This window comes from Urocampus carinirostris, chromosome 20 (assembly GCF_059441175.1).
Source record: "Urocampus carinirostris isolate Australia breed hairy pipefish chromosome 20, RoL_Ucar_1.0, whole genome shotgun sequence".
In the NCBI taxonomy this organism is placed as follows: domain Eukaryota; kingdom Metazoa; phylum Chordata; class Actinopteri; order Syngnathiformes; family Syngnathidae; genus Urocampus; species Urocampus carinirostris.
In genome coordinates, this window is record NC_142368.1 from 3,915,452 (window position 1) to 3,935,772 (window position 20,321).

Genomic DNA, 20,321 nt, shown 5'->3' on the forward strand with positions numbered 1-20,321 from the left:
TTCTGGTAAAATGGTAAAGGTCTTATTTAAAATGGGCAACATTTTCTGATCTGGAATACAGGAGAATTTTTATTTTTCATTAACATATTACTACCATTTAACCGAGAAACGTAATAATAGTTAATCATAATTCTCTTGGCATGTAATTTGTCTCGTTTTTTTTTTTTTTTTTTTTTAATTATCAGCTTGTTTTTATAGTTAAACAAGAAAAATATTAAAAGTGGGCAGCATTCATTAATATTGAATACGGCTGCTAATTTTTCCCATTTGAGGTCTTTCATTTTATTAAAGAGTATTATTTATCATGCTTTTCGCATTCTAGTGACATATATTTCCACATTTAAATACATTTTTTTGCCGTCTACCATTTTACTAAGAAACCTACGAGTAATAAACATGTAAACAAGTTTTATGTCAGGTAATTTGTATCATTTTTAGTATTTTTTTTCCTCATAGAACTCAACTTTTTTTTTCTAGTAAAACGATTAAAATATGTTTCTAAATGGGCAAATGTCTTTATCGGATACAGCAGATAATTTTGTTTTTTTTTTAAGTATTTTTCATTTTAATAAAAAGTGTTGATTATCATGGTGACATTCATTTAAAAAAATAAATGTAAATACCCTTTACCTATAAACAGCTTGTTTTTAATCTCTAAGAATTTAATTTAAAATAAATAAATGAATATGTTTATATATATATGTATATATATATATATATATATATATATATATATATATAATTTCTTGTTTTCTTTATTAACAGATACTTAAGCAAGAATTTTTTTTTCAGTGTAGGGTATAATGTGAATTGAACTGCAAACTATACCAAAACTGAGGCGGAGTCATACATTTTTTTGTACGAAAAGTTGGAAAAGTCATTACATTTTGATACTGTATTTTTACGAGTTCTGGCTCCGGCGTTCATGCTAAAACTGTAACCAAAAAAAACCGAGGTCCAGCAAATTCCTAAAACCTGAAACCTTATGGCAGCCTGGTGTTTTCAAGTAGAATTTTATCCTGCTGTAAAATGTTTGCGATTGTGCTCGTGCAACTGTCATTTTAGCTCCTATAGGTTTGCTAATGTTACTTTCGTGGTCATCTGAGTGAAGCTGACACACATACGGAAGATCTGAAAGCCATAAACGTGACTGCCCCTAATCTGTCCGGATGTGTTACATCAGACTTTATCAAGCGTCTGTTTTGGTGTGTGTTCTAAACCGCTGCTCTTTCATTCTAGTTCGACATTTTCAGAAACGTCCCCTCCTTGTTACGTCAAGATGGTTTCCTATGCTTCCAGTATATGATATAACTCCGCCCGTTCTGATTTTTTTTTTCTTTTATGGCTGTTTACATTCGGATGACCAGTTTTGGTGGTAGCATGAGTCATTGTGTTGACAGAATAGGAATTGATGATTACGGACTGTGAGTGTGGGGGTTTTAGATGGTGACTGTTTTACAAAGACCAATCGCGTTAAGTTTGTGTTCACGAATAAGATCAGAAAGCGATCTTATATTTAAAAGACCAAGTTTTAGCTGTGCTAAGTCTATTAAGTTAGCTGAAGTCTTTTGAGTTTTTCTTTGCCCTCCTGCAGGTTTTGGATCAGATTGTGTAATAGTCTGTAGTTAGCAATAGTCTGTGCAGCCCTTTGAGACCCCTTGTGATTAAGGGCTGTACAAATAAACTTGACTTGACTGTGAGGGAAAGTAATAGACTACGCATTTATGTACATAATCCACAAAATAAAATAGATCCTTGACATCTATAGCTGTGAATGGCACACAGTAAGTTTGTAAAAGATATCCTGTACATTAGACCCTTGGGATACTGTGACTTCCCCAAATGACATATTCACTTTACAGCGTGGAATCAAATGTTTTTCAGCGCCTCTTTATGGCATTTTCCCCACATGGGACTTCAACAACAAATTATTCCACGTGTCTTCTATTGGTTGACGTTACCTGAAATGCTGGTTTGCATCATTAAAATGCTGATATGCGGTTGATGGAACTACTTCCCACAATACCCATCTTTATACTTTTCAGAATCCCATGTGCATCGTAAAGACTTTGCGACTTGGCGATACAATACTGGATTACTTTGTACGGCATTTATTCCCTGTGGATCCAATACTTGCAGTGATGCTGGAGGGGGAGGCAAAATCCTGATAAATATAGGGAAAAAAGCTGACAATTATCAAGAAGTATAATGACAGCACGCCTATTGTTGCCCTCGCTTAGCTAAATGGCTGCAACCAATCGACAATCGGGACAATTATAAAGAATGAAGAGACTATTAAAGCAAGGAAATCTTCTATGGCAAAAGTCAAACATACGGTCCGTGGTTTGGATCCGGCCCTTTGGATGATTTATTCCGGCCACAAATTTCCCAGTATGCCAAAATGGTGAGTCTCTAGGTCATTTTTATCAAACTGTATGATAAAGCATAATCCAGAAAAAAAAAGCTAAAAACAGTCTGTTTGAGACAAGAAAGTCTGGATCTGGCTCCAGAGCCAAAGTGAGTTTGACATCCCTGTTATAGGCCATGACCATCCTCACTAGCGGAGGTTTTTCAGTTAAGATGTCCATGCTACTCTCAATTGCAGGTATTTAAATGCAAAATTAAAAAAAATCAGGCAAGAATAAAAACCTTCCATTTGGTGTAATACGAGTCTGTAGTTTGCAATAGTCTGTGGTCTGTGCAGCCCCTTGAGACTCCTTGTGATTAAGGCCTATACAAATAAACAACACTTGATGGGTGTTTCAACTCTGATTACTCAATGTTAGTAGCACTTTCAGCGATTATTTCAGTTTGGGACAAAATAGTCTTACGTTTCAAAAGATACAACAACTGTTCATATTCTCCAAATGGTTCAAAAACAGCATTCAATTTACTTTGCGTAAGTCTTGGATCGAGATTTTAGGCGAATTTTACAGAAACGTTAAGGGGTTAAATAAGAATTTATGTTTCCTTTTCATTGATATTGTGATATTATTCAATCATATACATGTATATGAAACATAGGTAGTACTTACTATATACTGTTTTGTTATTTTATTGTTTTTACCTGGGGTTCCGGATGTTTGGAAAGCATGCACATTACAACAATATAGGTTTCTATCCCCTGCTATTCAGCAAATTCCCTTTGCAATCCCCACCTCATAACAGATTAATGTTGTATCCCAGATGTCTCATACATGTTAAGTTTCAGAAATGGGAAATCGGGAGATTTTTTTTCCAACGCGATTATAATTATTATTATTACTATTTGAAAAGACAACAATAAAATTTGTTTTTCAATCTACTTTGTTATTCTATGTTTACATGTGATTATTACAATGTTTAATTATTCCAAATTTTCTGGTGTTCTTTAACATAGTCATATGTAGCACTCTTACGCGTCTGCTGCTCTCGAAGGAATGAGATCACGTGGAGTTCGAGGTTATGATTGCCGAGTCTCGATCAAAGCTTTTCCCGGTGCAGAACGGCAAAAAAGACGATGGTAAAGACTATGGATAATTCGGCTACAAATTAATCGGCAAAACTTTGTTCACATAAAAATATCGGCAACCCCAAAAAAAAAGAATTTTTTAGAAATCGGTAGATGTTGCTCTCAGATCGGTAGGCGGGAGAATTGTAACCAAAGCGGTAGTCTCCCGACCAAATCGGGAGACTTAACAAGTGTACTTTGTTCTTATTTTGTCCCCCCCCAAAAAAAATAATTTTTTTAACTCCCTCAAGAGTACCATTTCAGTCTTTCTACATTTATAAGTGTTTTTGACATGTTAACTTGTTCCAAAGTACAGCGTTTTTAGTACTTTTGCAACCTCGGCAGTCTGATCAACAACAAAACGAGATGAGTCATTTTTGATTGGTCAGCAGAGCGAGGTGAAAAAAAAAACAGCTGCTCATTCCAGGAGTTGCACACCAACGTCAAAGCGCCGCTGTTTTCTTTGGGCTGGTGCGAAAACTCCCACTGATATAAGGTCAGCTTTGTTATACGTGTGTTTGGAACATAGAAAAAGATAAGCTGAGAGAATCCCCAACGTATCTCAGTGTTGGCTTTAAATCTCCTAAAGAGGATTAGGTTCTCATGATTGTGTCACTTCTAAAGTTAGTAAATGATAGTTTGATTTTGGTCCCCTATAGGATGTTTCCCTTTTTCAGCATGTTGTATTGGGACAACTGCCCTCCCTTTGTTAGAATAACATCCCAGGGAACTGGCTGTTCCTCACGTGCACGTTAAGTTTGCCAACCAACGCCTTTTCCACCCTCGATTGTTCGATTATTTCGGAAATTGTCTAAAAGCAAGTTCACGCCTGTTTGAATAAAACTATCAGCGGGGCATCCCCCCCCCTTGTGATATCCTCTGAAGTTCCTCTGCTTTTCGTGGAAAGTACAGAAAGGCTCTTTCCTCCACTGGAGTTTTGCGAAAGTTTCGGCGGGTTGGTAGTTGTACAATTGGGAAAGTACGCTATTTTATCAAGACAATGCGAATCAGATCAGAGAAAGGAACAGAAAACAAAAAATTGCATTTGCCATACGCCTTTGACAACTATGAACATCAAGAATCCACTGCATTCATTGCCAAGGACGACAATGGGCGTCAAGCAACGATTTGGGGTTTTCTGTCTGTGAATGAGTGAAAATGGTTGTTGATTTACCGTATTGATTCGTGTATGGAATGCCCCTCTAATTTCTGACTAAAAATCTGCATAAAGTTTTGTTTTACTTCTTCTAAGCTCAAACTAAGCATAGTAAGTGACAAACGTTGTTGAATATGTGCGGCCATATGTAAAATAATTTATTGACAACATAAACTTTTCAATATGTCTATTGTCCTTTAAAGTCTGATTCATCATCAGATACACCAGGGGTTGGGAACCTATGGCTCTTTCCATGAGTAAATATGGCTTGGAGATAAAATGCTGCCTGCGCAAATGTCCACTGTAGCATTTCAATACTGCAAAGCGCAATACCAAGTTCGGTCCAGTATGTAAAGGGCACAGTTTCAACTTTAGTTTACAGTCAAGGTGTCACACCTACAGACCCCATACCGTTTACAAGGCTAAGGAATTATATGAAAGCTCATAAATAATGTATATCCTAAGTTAAAACACTATGTGATAAAAACCCACAGAACAAACTGTAAACACCCTGAAACGCCAGCCAAGCACAAAGAGCAATTTGATTGGGTGAGCAGCAGGGGTGGCCGGATCTCTACACACATGGCAATTGCTCTCCTCCCTCACACACGGCAAATGCGCTCATGTAAATACTTCCATGAACTTTTTTTTTGCATTTTTTGTGCCATTTTTACAAAAGAACTCTTCTTGTAACTACTTTTTGAAACTATGATTTACAGGGGAAAAAAAATGAGTTCAGAATGAGCCTCACTGGTTTTAAGTAATTGTGGGAGTGAGATGAGTTTTAAGTAGTATATTTGTTGATATGGGACACAGGCTTTGGCATTATTCTTATTTCATCAATTTGATCAAATCATCCAAAGTCACACAGTGAAATAAAAGGCGCTGAAATTTTAGGTTTTGTCTGGAAAACTGGGTTGGCGGCTTTGCTGAATTTTTTAAAAAATATGTGATATGACTCTCTCAAAATTAAATCTAAATATTTTGCTACCATGGCTCTTTGGGTCAAAAAGGTTCCCACCCCCGAGTTTTCTTTGTTTCCTTAATAGTGCTTTTTTGCGTTTATTTATATATTCCCAGACAAATTTGTTTTTTTCATTATCGAACATCTATGCTACAGTGAATAAAAATCGTGTAATAATGAGCTAAAAATCAAATGCCTTTTTATACTGTATGTCATCTATATTACTGCTGGGCTAGTGGTTAAGATTTGGCCCTCTAACCAATCTGAGCCAGGTTTAATTCCTGTTGCATTCAATGTTTCGCGTTTGTGGTCAATAATCGTTTTCGATTGATCAATCATTGCACAAATGTGGTTATATATTAATGTAAATCATTTTATATAACCAACACCCCAAATTTGAGTTCTTTTTAGGTAAAAAAGTGTGTTAAACAAAAAAATATGATTAATTCTCATCCGAAATATTGTGTTATTGAAATGTTTCATCAATGGTGTGCAATAGATCTACGAGAACTATCTCTATGGTTTATAGTCTAGATCAGGGGTCACCAGGTAGCTCCCTAAGAACACATGAGTAGCCTACAGAATGGTGAAAATAACTGAGTGAAAATAGCAGTGATGGGTCATTGTGATTTTCCAGGGAATTTTATTTATAAATGACATGATCTTTTAGTGACGGGCTGAGCTTATTTTATTCGAATAATAATTTTGTAATTTCATATTGATAACATAGTAACAACATAGTAATAACACGTTAACTTTATTTTTGAGAACTTTATAAACCAATAGTTCTATCAGTGACAAAAAAAGCAAGTCTCAGCTTCAAAAAGGTTGGCGACTCGTGGTTTGGATGCTCATTTCAATCGATTTTTAATAGTCATCCACTGCGAAGTTTAAAACTAGCCGACTAGTAGCAAAATGTAGCAGGTGAGACCCTAAAGATAAAATCAGTAAAATGGAAACTGTTTAGGATACTGTCCATACAACTTAATCCCACATAGTTCCGTTTTGGACTAATTTTGTTGACTTGTACACGTTTAAATCTAGTGGAACTTCTCAAAATAAATATATTTCCCTCCTATCTTTGTGTCCTTGTGACAGTTCTACTTTTAAATATTTTCCTGTAATCTAAAAGCCAAACGACAAGCTTCTCTTTCTTGCGTCTCTTGGCAGTGCAGGTTACTCGGGTTCAGGGAGAGGGGGCAGGGAGTGCATGTATAGGCCCGCTCATGGTGACTCTTAAGGGGTTAAAACTTTCATGCTTCGCTGCAAGGACAGAACTCTGATCGTGCGCTTTTTTTTGGTCAAAGCTTTAGCTCATAAAAACATATTTAGGCCTGTTGTTTGCGTGTCTCCACAGTCCTGTTTTTTCTTCAAAAAGTAGACTGTAAGAACATTTCTGTAGCCCCTTTGGACAAATCCCCCGCTAAACTGTATGACTTTCTATGAAACACAAACCCGATTAGGCTGCGCAGTGAACTTCATACCTCCGCTGAACTTTTTTTCTTCCTTTAGAAAAACAACAGTGTTAAAGGGAGAGAGAGAGAGGGAGAGTGAGCAAAGAGAAGATTGGCTCCTCTCACTGTTGTTGTGTCCTGCCATTGGTAGACGCCTGTTGCTAGGCCGGTCGGGTTTCGAGAGTTTTTCTGCCTTCTCCTCACTCCCTGCGCCCATAGGTCAGGTTTGAACTGGTCTGGTGGACTTCTGCCACTTGTTGAACATCCCAGTAAAAAGGGAAGGAGAAAAACATGTTGCATAGTTCTTACTGTTGGAGAAAAGAATAGGCGAGACACGTGCAGAGTTTTGGAGTTTGGCTCTGGGTCTTCTTTTGTTTTTCTCGTTCCTCCAGTCCTCCCTTGTTTATCGTCTCGGTTCGATGACCAAATACATCTGTCAGCAATAAAAAGTACATTTTCACACCTTATTAGGGAGTGAGTCTATGTCACAAAAATGTGAAAGTAATACTTGATACAATTTTATATGAAAAACGGTGCAAGTACCTTTTTAGTGGAACAAAACAGGAAGACGTTACTTTCTATTTGTGCCGTGTTTCATTAGTGGGACGGCGTAGCTTGTGACAAATGACATTTTACAGTTCATCCCCTGCAACAACAACAAGCTGCATCCTGTCATTCGTGTGTGTATATGAGTGTGTTCTTTGTCCTATTACTTCATTTTTATTGGCTACTTAGCATTGTGCATTGTTGGCAGAGGCCCAACTATAATTGCCTTAAACGGCTCTTGATTCTTTATTTAATATTTAGAGGGTTCATACAGCTGCTTGAAAAGTTGGAAAACGCTTGAATTTTAATGTTGCGTTTAAAAAAATTTGAAGTATTTGAATTTTGAGTGAAATGCTTGTAATTGCTTAAAACTGTTTTCATGTCTTTCAACAAGTGTGCTTAAAAATGACAGACGCTGTTCTCTGCTGACTTTGGTTTGCCACATAATTTCTTCTCATGATTAACTGCAGCTGGCATTAGTTTGTACAGCAGTGTCCTAGGAAGCATCGTCGCCCCCTATACGTAAGCGTTTAAGAGGACAGGTGCATGCTTCACATAAACAGGGCACGATAAAACTAATATTAGTGCGAAAACAATAAAAAAACAAGGTTGTGTCTCCCAGTGGTACATTTTAAGTGAGAGCTTCCTGCAACTAAAAACTGAAAATTTTAACCCTCCACATACAGGGAAAGATTTCTCAAAAAAGAATATATTTACGATTTACTCAAAATCGAAGAATCCTACATTCTGAGAAATGCACACACAAAATTGAAAAACACATAGCAGATATATTCTGCAAAATACATCATTCGAACCAGATTTTTTTAATATTTTAATCATACTGGAGACATTGGAATATTGGCTTTAAAAGTCCTTAAAAAGTGCTTGAATCTGGCAATAAAAAAGGTGTAACAACCCTCTATTTAGCGTTTTCCAGTTATGACCATCCATCAAAACCATAAGCCGGCATCAGTTTAAATTTTTCACGTCATGAGTCTAAGCAGGTTTAGTGTTTGAACTTTGGATTCTCTTGTTTGAACAGTTCAGTTCAAGACACAGCGTACTGTGAAACTTTTCTTCTTTTGGACAAAAGCCTCTTTTCGTTATAAGTTTATGACCTCTGGTTGTTGACTGTGTCATTATACATGTCCATTTATAATATATTTCTCCAAAATCAGAAAACCTATATTGTAAACTTAAAGCACATTGATTCTTGTTTAAGATCAAAATTTCAACCGTTTTTAAATATTATATGCCTAGTAGAAAAGTCAAAGCTATATAAATAACAAAAAAAGTTGAGAATTACTGTAATTGACCATATTTGTGTGGCCTCTTTCATGTAGAGATCATTTTTCAACCTGTAAAATATTTAATTGCTCATGCATAAACACACATGAGGTCCTAGCTCTGTTTATGACACAACATGTTTGCTTCGGAAGGTCCAAGAACTTTGTAACTCACTACTTTATTGTTTTATATTTAAACTACTATCATGTGCAAAGTGTCGTTTTTTTATATCTTACAATAAACAATGTGGCCTCTTCGAGCTGGTCAGAGTTCAAGGGTTGTCGGAATATGTTGCATTTGTGTTTAAAGCTGTTGTCTTTCATATTTAAAAAAACGCCCTGACAAAGGTACTTAAAAAAACTGCATCGCATCAAACGCAACTGCAACATATGCGACAATTTACAAGCACAACTGCCACACAAATGTAATATGTTCCTTCAAAATGCAATCTTGGTGACATTTGAGAAACAAAATTCAAATTTATAATGAAAATTCAAAGTAAAATCTAAATGAAAGCAAAATAAAATGAATACGTTGTATACATGATTAAACTCTTTTTGCTGACATTAGGGCTGCAACTACTAGTACTATTTCAACAGTCAAAACGATAAGTCAAACATTTCAATGACTATTTTTTTCATAAATGTAGCCTTAAGTTGATCCAATTATGTGGCAAATTATAATAAACACAAGAAAAATGAGTACAATGAAAAATACATATTTTATTGAACATACTGTGGATTCTTACAAAAATAAAGAAAAAACTAAACTAAAACCAATCAGGCACAGTTCTCGGTCAGAAGAGACCTAAATCCATGAATAAATGGTAAATGGTCTGCATTTATATAGCGCTTTTCAAGTCAAAGAAGACCTCCCAAAGCGCTTTACAATGTGCTTAACACGTACCCATTCACACACACACTCACACACCAATAGGGAGTCAGCCATGCAAGGCACCTACCTGCTTATTGGGGGCATTAGGGATTCTGTGTCTTGCCCAAGGAAACGTCGACATATAACACGGAGGAGCCGGGAATCGAACCTGCGACCTCTTGATCCCAAGACGAATAAACGACTTAGACCGGCAAATCAGTTAAAATCAAGTAAACATTTTTTTATCACTGTAACCCTAGAACATTAAATAAAAGATATATTATGTTCATTTGTGAAGTACATTCAGTACTTAACGATTTTTAACAGTTTGAAATCAAACGTTGATGATTTTGTATTTAACGTTTTAAAAACTGACGTTTGTTCTCTGGACTACATGCATTTAATTGTACATTTGTCAAGCAATCTGGAATTTCACTCAAGCTCTTTTACAGCAAATTGTATAAAATGTATAATGCCTGTCATCAAAACTGTATTCGATTGAATGTTACTTGAATCTTACCCAGGCTAGTCAGACTCCATTTTGTTCAATTGTCTGAATGTCTTTGCGTCAATCAGGTAGAGTCATGATATACACTTAGTCTTTTTGTTCATTGTATCCAAGCTAAAATGCTCCCAAACTTTAGAAGTTTTGGACGCGTACTTGATGTTGCTGCTGTCGTTTCTGTACGTTACCGCTCGAGACAGGGATGCCATTGCCCAAGAGCAACTCTCAGCATAGATTATATTCATGTAGACGCCTTACCCTCACCTGGTGACAATAGTCGACACTGGAATTCAGTGTCGACTATTTCTGGTATGGATTTTTGTCAGTCGACTAATCGCTACAGCCCAAGCTGACACTCAGGAGTGAAAATGTTTCAAATATTTCACCATGAGATCACAGGTGGTTCTAAATGTGCTCAAGTGTCATGTCCTCACGCTTCTCCTTACCCCCCACGATATTCATGCACTCGAGGCAAACAACGGTGCGCTCTAAAGAGCCAACTCCTGCCCTTAACACACAAACAGACACATTTACGACCAGGTTTTGCTGTATTGTTTGGCTTGTTTACAAAATCTGCTTTGCATGTAGCGAGAGTGTCGGCCGGCCAGGGGCCTACGACCTGGAAGGGTCATCTCGTGCTCGGTGGGAAGAAGTCTACCGGCTCAAAAGCACTAAAACAACAAGTCTCACCCCGCGTCACCATCAGTGCGTGCACAGTGACAATAGCGCCGGCTTTTATGTGTGTCCGGCGTATCGTAACGCTGACCGGCCTCTCTCGTGCCGCTTTTGCTGAGCTGCGGGAGTGCTGACTCCAACCCCTGGGAACATGTTTACCTCTGCCCCAACAGGGGCGGGGGTCCCGAGGTGGGAGAAGGGTGGGCTGAGGGAGCCTGGCTGGACTCTCTAACAATGAACCTGCTGAATACTGTGCGATGGAGCCGGGCAGGCGGTTGGCTGCAAAACTGGCTGGGGAGGCTCTTGATCAAAGTCCACAGGAGGGGGGGGCGTTCAATTTTGGCCCTGCTTGTTAGTCCAAATTTAGCACTGCGGGAGTTTTTTTTTTGTTAAAGAGCAGAAAACATGTCGGATTAGTATTGACGTTTTACAGAATGATGTCATGACAGAGGCGATATTAAAAAGGCTGGGCTCGTCTTGAATTCCCGGCGCGCTGCCGATTAGCGTATCGGGACATAACTGACCTACTGGCGGTGCGATAAATGTTGTTGTTGTCAGGCTGGGATAAACCAAGCCATAACAGCCGTCCTCCTTATCACCACTTCCCTCTCCTTACTCGTTCCTTGGCTCTGAAGGGAGTCCTTCAGCAGGCTCAAGTAACCATTATTGTATTTTGATCAAAGAGGGAAAGCTGACAAATGATTTAAGGTTCAGGTCATAAAATGTTGATAATTGATCAAGATAAACAGAACTTCTGCATTCTTATTTTTGCACTATGTTGCCGCTAATGTTATTATGCTATATTTCCGATGGGCTGATAATTTCAACCAGTCTACAAGCACTGCCTGGAGAATATTGAGTAAATCTTAATATTCTAACTATTATTCTCTAGATGTGGCTTTCTAGGATGAACATGTAAAAAAAGAATTAAAAATAAGGATGAACAGAATGTTCTCATCTCATCTCATTAGCCGTACCGCTTATCCTCATTAGGGTCGCGGGGGGGGGCTGGAGCCCATCCCAGCAATCATCGGGCAGTGGGCAGGGGACACCCTGAACTGGTTGCCAGCCAATCGCAGGGCACACGGGGACAGACAACTCACTCGCTCATTCACACCTAGGGACAATTTGGACCGGCCAATTCACCTGAAATGCATGTTTTTGGAATGTGGGAGGAAACCGGAGTGCCCGGAGGAAACCCACGCAAGCACGGGGAGAACATACAAACTCCGCACAGGAAGTCTGGAGCTGGATTTGAACCCACGACAGGTTCCCATGACATGAACTGTGCCGCACAAGCGCTAACCACTGCGCCACCGTGCTGCCCTTGAACAGAATGTTATGGTAAATATATTGCAAATAATTATAAGTTAACGCTTGGAGACTAGCCTAAGTTGCAAGTGCTTTAGAACAATAACACAATGACATAGCAAAGGGGGTCTCAAAGTCGAAGTCCTCTAGTTTATAGTTTGAGGCCCCCCCTTAATATGAAAGTTCATTGTAAGTGCAGCCAACATAGGTTACCGATTCATTTATTACTGAGTGATTTGATTTTCATATAAATCGGAAATGGATTTAGCATTGACATATGTATAATGCACATAGAAATTAAAAACTGCCATCCTGGAGTGCATATACAATAAGATGAAGTACCACATTTATTTATAATGTTTTATATAATTTTTTTTTTCTAAATCTTTAATAAAAAAAATTGAGACTTAAGAACAGTGGAATTTTCTTTTTTTTATCTGAGCTTTTCTTGTGGAAAACCTGATTTGGCTCACCCTAGCTCTGGCGAACCTAAGTTATTTGAGTCTGAGACATCTGTAATAGCAGCAACATATTTCCAAAATAAGAGTCGATAAATAAAGTATGAATACGCATTCTATACAAGATACATTTATAGTTTTTCAGTCATGTTTGCTTGTTTAGGGTGGTCACGGCCCTAGGGAAGAAACAGTCTCTGAGGCTGTTTGTCCTTGTTTCATACCAGTCAACAGATATGTTTTCCCAGTATTTCATATATATATATATATATATATATATATATGTATATTTTTTTTTTATCATTGATTGTGTACGCCGTATCAAGATATTTGTACGAGATTTCTTTTCATTTCTATCTTTTTTTGTTGTTAAAATAATCTTGTTTTGCCCATTTCAGTTCTAATCCGGATCATCTTGTTCACTTGTAGCAGACGACAATTTCATCTTAGATTGCTAATATTGTCGTGGGAGTCTAAATAGTGTGTTTTGATGTGAGTAAATAGGTGCCAAGTTGTGTCTGTTATCGCTTAATAAGGGGAGCATTTGGCTGAGCTTGACAGGTGTTTTGTTTTGAGGGATCTGCAGCGACTGCCAGAGGGCAGTAAGTCAAAGAGGTGGTGGCCGGGGTGAGAGGAGTCTTTAATCTTCTCCTTCTACTTCATGTTTAAAAGCGATTGGCATCATCAATTCAATGCCTTACTGCTCCTTATGACCTCAGATTCTCGTCTCCATTCCACTCCTCAAATTCTGTTAAGAAGACCGTTCGTTTGCTTCAAACATTGCTAAAGAATCCTTCATTAAGGCCTATGATCTGAGTCCAGTAATATTCCAGGGACAATTCCTTTATTCCTTCTCCTACCAGCCCATTCTTTATATTCTCTCTCTGCATGTTGTATTTTCTGCAGTAATGGAGATTTTGAACTCATTCAGTGCCATATTGTTTAAATATGTTATCAGAAGAAATGTCCTTGAGTGTTAAAAAATACTTGTTGTTGTTGTTTGGTCAACTATTATGAAGGGTTCAGCGCTGCTCATCAGTCAATATCAAGCCTTTGGGAATTACTTTAGTATGATAGATAACCATTAGATGGCAGGAATGGATCAGATCTTTGTCCACACATCAAGGAAGCCCCCACTTGCCAGTCTTGCTTCCTGTGTTCAGCGATTGAACTGTGTAGGTGCCTCCGTATGGCAAGTTTAGGCTTAGTGAAGCAGTGTGGTCGGAGTACCGAAGATATGGATAAGTAGAGACAGTTAACGGCTCTATCTTTTGTTTTTCTATTACGATGAGGGCGTCCCATATTCAGCACTGCGGCAGAGAGGGATGACGTTTTGTGCACGTCCACAGGATCGTGATCACTATAGTAACAGAAATCATATGATCACGTCACCGGGTACGTTGGGCACTGAAAAGTTCTTGACAACTTGATGGATCTTTCATGTTTAAGTTCTTGCACTAAAATTTTATTTTGCAGGCAAAGTGCCCTTGTGTTTATAGAAAACATTGTTTAGATGATTTGAGATCAAGGGATGGTGTAATTGTAACCTGTGGAGTCCTTTGAGACATTTTGTGATGAAGGGCTATACAAAATAAAGTTGACTTGACTTGACTATTGATATTGGAGGTACCACAAATGCAATAAGAAAATACAGAATTGAAAGTTCTGCTTAAAATAGGCCCATTCACAAAAAGCCGTTTTCTTGGAAACAAGTACTTGATGAAAGTTGAGGGTTCAAGCTTTCTTTGGATATGTCCTATGCCTATATAGCCACAGAACTAAATGTCCTGTAAGCCTACAAAAATGGTAAAAAATGGCTTGCACAGGCTCTTCGCATTAGATGGAAACGTCAGGCAATTACTTAATAATGTTGTCGGCAATGTCCTCCAGACCGGGCAGAGAGCAACCCATGATTCTGGGATGTGTTGATGACTCTTAAAAGGTTTTTCTCTGTGCAGCTGTGCTCTCAAACACTGCATTACAGAATGATGTAAGAGTACTAATAAGTTGAACAAAAATAACGAAATCAAGTTCAGTCATGTGGTTTGTTTTTCCTGCTGCCTTTGTGCATGACAGGAACAAATAATCCACTGATTGATTTATCTTCACCATTGATGTGAGGTATCGATCCGTCTGCATTATATCACCACTAATAAATAGACTAACTTGGCGTACTGAAAGGACTGACAATCCAATCAGGAGCAAACAAAAGAAGCAGAGATACAAGTGGGGATGTTTTCTTAAAGCAAAAAGGGGGATTGTCTTTTCCGCTCACGTTTCGGCCACCCCTCCTTCCCCTTTTCTCGCTCTTAGCTCCGCCCCATCCCGCCCTTCCCTCCTCACCATTGGTCCATCCTCGCGCGTTTCCGCTTCTTGATTGGCTGACTCCCTCGTCTCTCCAACGCGCTTCGACTTATTTACCGAATGTATGCGAGAGGAGGCGAAGCAAATGGGGCAGCCGGAGTGACTTGGCTGCTTGTCGGGCCCACAACAGCTGACGGACGGACGCCGAACAAAGAACGTTCGTGCCCGGCCCGAAAAAAGCTGCTGATCGCGGGGGAAGATCGAGACATGAGGCACGCCGTGACACCTTCGGAGAATCGCGCTTTCCCCGTTACACACTTGTTCAAAATATGCGCCCATTGTGAACGTCTCGGGAAAAAGGTAAAGAAAAAAAACCCGCTTTTTTTATTATTGCATGTGCAGATTTTGGAAAAAATGTTCAATGCAAGCGTCTTTTGTTGTTTTCAAAAGATGTCAGTGGGTTTAGGGGCTCGAGCGACTGTTTTTCCCATTCGTCTAAATGAGCTGCAGTGCAGTCTTTTGTCCGGACTTGTTTGTCTGTCAAGTTTAGGAGGAGGGGGGCGACTCGATTGGATTTTAAAGAGCCTACCCGACCTCCGTGCAACTTTACATTTTTGTTAGCACTTTTACGAAGCCTTATCACGAGGGATTCAGTTTTACTACCTTGTCTCTAGGGGGTTCAATCATTTGCTGGACGACTCATTCATCTCTATTGAGTCGACATGTCCAGGCATGAAGTGAGGGACAATTGAGTTCGTTTGCATCTTTTTTTTTTGCATAAATTATGAGCAAGTTAACGGGTTTTTTTTCAACACCGATATGTTATTCTTCAACGCGCTTAAAAGTTCGACGTGCGCATAATCATAGATATGTTGTGTCGTGGATTCTGTCCATAAACGTTATACTCAAAAGTGCGCTTGGTCCTTTTTTTGTCTACATTTGGTTCTTGTTTTCTTTTGGTAATAGGGTGATGTTGTGTTGCTGTGTTTTTATTTATTTATATATAATTGCTTCAAAATGTTAATTGTGTCGCGCGGACGAAGTAATAAGTGATTAGGATATACCTATCAACCTCAGCCAAATGCTCCCCTTATTAATTGCAAGTCCCCTTATTAAGTGATAATTACTCTCTATTAACTCACAGCAGGACAGACTGTGTAGAATTGAAGAAAAAAAGTTTGTGGAAAAACGTTTTTATTTTATTCATCTTTTAGTTATTTCCCCACTTACAGTACATTTAGTGTTGCTAGAGCCAAAAAGGGAAAAAATGAGGTGGTCTAACAAAATAAGTTTTTTCCCCCTGTACAAAATTGGTTGTAAAGTGTAATGATCAAAAATGTATAATATTTAGCGAACATTTTTAAGTTGACAACTATGGATAAGTGATTAGCCGAGTCAAGCCATGTTTGTTAGAAAAACTAAAATATCAATCCCCCCCCCTTTTTTTTTTTTAACCTTTTCAGGATCTGGGAGTGCGAATCCCAAGACCCCTGGGGAACGGGCCGAGCAGATTTATCCCTGAAAAAGAGGTAAGGGAAGCTGACAATCTTTGAATAATATCCCTCTAATATATTTCTTTAACCATACCACATATTTCTGTCCTAGATTCTTCAAGTCAGTAAAGTGGACACCAGGACACAGTCGATATTTGAGGATGCGTTCGCCGCCCTCGGTCGCTTGGATAATATCTCGCTGGTCATGGGCTTCCACCCGCAGTACCTGGAGAGCTTCCTGCGCACGCAGCACTATTTGCTGCAGATGGACGGGCCGCTGTCTCTGCACTACCGACACTACATCGGCATCATGGTACTACCGAAATGAAATGCAACGGGAGTGGATTTTGATTACCTGGATGTGTGTCTCACCGCGCTGGTGTTGTGTTCTGTCCAGGCGGCGGCTCGCCACCAGTGCTCCTATCTGGTCAATCTGCACGTCAACGACTTTCTCCAGGTGGGCGGTGACCCCAAGTGGCTCAACGGTCTGGACGGGGCCCCGCGAAAGCTGCAACAACTGGGCGAGCTCAACAAGATCCTGGCCCACCGACCGTGGCTGCTCACCAAGGGACACATCGAGGTGAGGAACCGGCTTTGAAGCACGGTGTGACGAGACTGTGCGCTGACCCAAAAAGTCCTCGTTTTCAAAGGGTCTCCTGAAGGCGGAGGAGCACAGCTGGTCCCTGGCGGAGCTCATTCACGCCGTGGTGCTGCTCACGCATTACCACTCTCTGGCCTCGTTCACTTTCGGTTGCGGCATCATGCCGGAGATCCATTGCGATGGCGGGCACACTTTCCGCCCGCCTTCACTTGGACATTATTGCGTTTGCGACATCGCCAACGGAAACAACCATCACGACAGCCCGTTCGGCAGTCAGGTGAGAACGGTGGTCTTCTTTTTCATCTTTCTTGTGATTGGTTGAGTTGGGCTTGCTGTTGTTTAGCTGTTATGTTAATGGCAGGTTGTAATTGTTAGAAGTAGGCTCATGTAAACCAGGAAAACATCAGCCTCGTATGAGGGGTTTTTATATGTATGTACGTACATTTAACTAAACACATTCTTTACCAGGGTCTCGCCAACTTTTTTGAAGCTGAGAACGACTTTTGTATTTTTTCTTCCAATCTAGAATTAAAAGTTTCAATTTTTTAATTCAATAAGTCACTTGGATACCTTTCAAAATTAGAAATGATCAGAATTTCAGCTTCTCAAAAGTAAATATATTTTTAGATTTTTACTGTTCTCCCAGACTGGAAAGCAGTTATCCCTTTGTTCAATATAAATTGTGTTACAAAAAAAATACATATTTTTCACAAATCTATATTAGGAGTCAGGGCACGCATGCAGATGTTATTAAATATAAATAATCAGTGTGAAAACCCAGTTTTAACAGACAAGCCTTTTTGGGGTCTCGTTATTTTTTATTTATGAAGAAAAAATGAATTATAATGATTTTTCTGAATAAACGTTCAGTTTTAGGTGTTATTTTAACAATTCATCTCTTACTGAACAAAATAGAACAATACCAAAATTATTTGTTGCAGCCCAACTTATACCTTGAATGTGCTTATGTAAAATTGTATTTGAGGTATGTTATGAAATTTTGTCTCTCAGACCTAAACCTTTTATCCGATATCCTTTGAGTAGTCACCAATACTGAGAACTGACTGCATCATTATTTTACTAATATGTAAAATAGTAGTCATAAATATCCTAATCATGCTTATCTCTTAAAAATACCTAGAACTTATGGTGGTTTCAATGTTTTTAATTCAATTTGAGGAAAAAAACATGTTTACAGTATTTTAATTCTTGAAATTAAAATCTGATTCAAAGTCAATATTGAGTTATCCTGTTTTCAATGTTACCAATAACCCAGTTTGAAATAAAATAAAAAAAGACATTCTTGATTAGGAGTCAATTTATTCTACCTTCTTCTGAATCCAGGAAGTCTGCGGCGGCGAGGTGGAGGTCCTAATGGAGCGCATGAAGCATCTGCAAGAGTGCCGCGACGACGAAGAGGCCAGCCAGGAGGAGATGGCCACTCGCTTCGAGCGGGAGAAGACTGAGAGCATGTTGGTGGTGACGGCCGAAGACGAGGAATGGGTTCCTTCGCGAGACATCTCGCGCCATTTCGAAGATCCGAGCTACGGCTACAAAGACTTCTCCAGGAGGGGCGAGCACGTGCCCACGTTCAGGGTGCAGGTACTGCCTTGTTTTAAGATGTAATAGTCCATCCATTTTTTTTGCACCGAAAGAGAACGTCTAACCTATTGTTTTTCTCGTAGGATTACAGTTGGGAAGACCACGGCTACTCCTTGGTCAACCGTCTGTATCCGGATGTGGGTCAGATGTTGGACGAGAAGTTCCAGATGGCGTACAACCTGACGTACAACACCATGGCCACGCATAAAGACGTGGACACCAGCATGCTGCGCAGGGCCATATGGAACTACATACACTGCATGTTCGGCATCAGGTGCGCAGATTCTCACTCTGAAATTATTAGGTTAATGCTGCGTTAGCCATTGCACTACCAGGACTGACCTGTGGGAGGGACTATGGCATGAGGGACATATAATGAGGAAGAAAGTGTTATGTTTTTTGTGTTCGATTTGAACCTGCCATATTTTACAGACTATAAGGCGCACCAAATAACTAAAGATTTTCCAGCAATTTGAAAGTGCGCCTTAAAAAGTGCATTTATTTGTGAAACCATTTTTCCTAATATTTTCATAAGTGTTTTCTATTTTCTGATGGGTTTTTTTCAATGCAGCCCTCGCTCTTATTGTAGTTTCAGTTTCATGTGCACATGGTCTAGTGCGCTTTGTACGCGAGACTAAATTACTCTCAAAGGAATATTCTGAGGGTGCATCTTATAACCTGGTGCACATTTTATAGTCCAGAAAATGCGGTAAATAGCTAAAGGATTGAGAATGATCAATTTTTTATTAAAAACTAACTGTTTACTTAACACTTAAATAGGGAATAAAACCAACATAGAGCCCACGGAACTGATAATAGCTCATGGGTCATTGTTATTTTCCAGGAAATTTGATCACTAAGTGGAATAAGGAAATATTAGACTTGCTCAGTGACTTTAAATACATGATCAATTCTTCCAAAACAATTTTAAAATTAGCCTATAATTTAGATATTTTTTTAGATAATTTAGATTACTCAGTGCTTTTTTTTTTTTTTTTACAAGGTGGATATTTTAGTGGTTGACGTGAAGTAATTACAACCTGGTAATAAAAACAATATTTAGTAAGTCCATGGTCAAAAAAATCTTTGGTAAATGCATACCCAACTAATACCCCTCCAAGCTAAGCAGGATCACAAAAATAGCGGTTTTAAAAAGGTTGGTGAGCCCCGATATAGAACTTTGTTTTATGTTTTTAGCAAGCTAATATGATTTTCCAAGCATTTATTTTTCATAAATCATTCGATATCCATCAATATTGCACTAGAAGCAAGGCTACGGGTAGTTAAATGTACCTACTAATATATATGTAAAACACTGCTGTTATAAAGCAAATAGTTTAGTAACCTGTTCTAAACTATTATAATCAACTTACACCGCGGTAATAACAAATCGGCATAAATTAAGTATTGGCCTAACAAAAGTTGTGATTTTTTTAAAGATATGACGACTACGACTACGGTGAGATCAACCAGCTGCTGGACCGCAGCTTCAAGATCTACATCAAAACGATGGTGTGCAGCCCCGAAAAGACCACCAAGCGAATGTACGAGAGTTTCTGGAGGCAGTTCCAGCACTCTGAGAAGGTACTTTTTTTTTCCCCTTCA

The 20,321-nt window shown here is 38.9% G+C and overlaps 1 protein-coding gene across 2 annotated transcripts in view; it reads left to right on the top strand.

The window, feature by feature from the left end:
- sesn1 (sestrin 1) overlaps positions 1 to 20,321 on the top strand; it is a 79,950-nt gene that overhangs the window by 57,002 nt on the left and 2,627 nt on the right. The window contains exons 1-8 of one of the 2 annotated variants that reach the window (XM_088325745.1): positions 15,138 to 15,380; positions 16,484 to 16,549; positions 16,626 to 16,826; positions 16,911 to 17,093; positions 17,164 to 17,391; positions 18,459 to 18,716; positions 18,800 to 18,990; positions 20,156 to 20,300. In XM_088325745.1, coding sequence (XP_088181871.1) covers positions 15,141 to 15,380; positions 16,484 to 16,549; positions 16,626 to 16,826; positions 16,911 to 17,093; positions 17,164 to 17,391; positions 18,459 to 18,716; positions 18,800 to 18,990; positions 20,156 to 20,300 — 1,512 coding nt within the window. In that variant the 5' untranslated portion in view covers positions 15,138 to 15,140. Of the gene's footprint in view, positions 1 to 15,137; positions 15,381 to 16,483; positions 16,550 to 16,625; positions 16,827 to 16,910; positions 17,094 to 17,163; positions 17,392 to 18,458; positions 18,717 to 18,799; positions 18,991 to 20,155; positions 20,301 to 20,321 lie in introns of those variants that run through there. The other variant, XM_088325744.1, reaches the window with a different exon arrangement.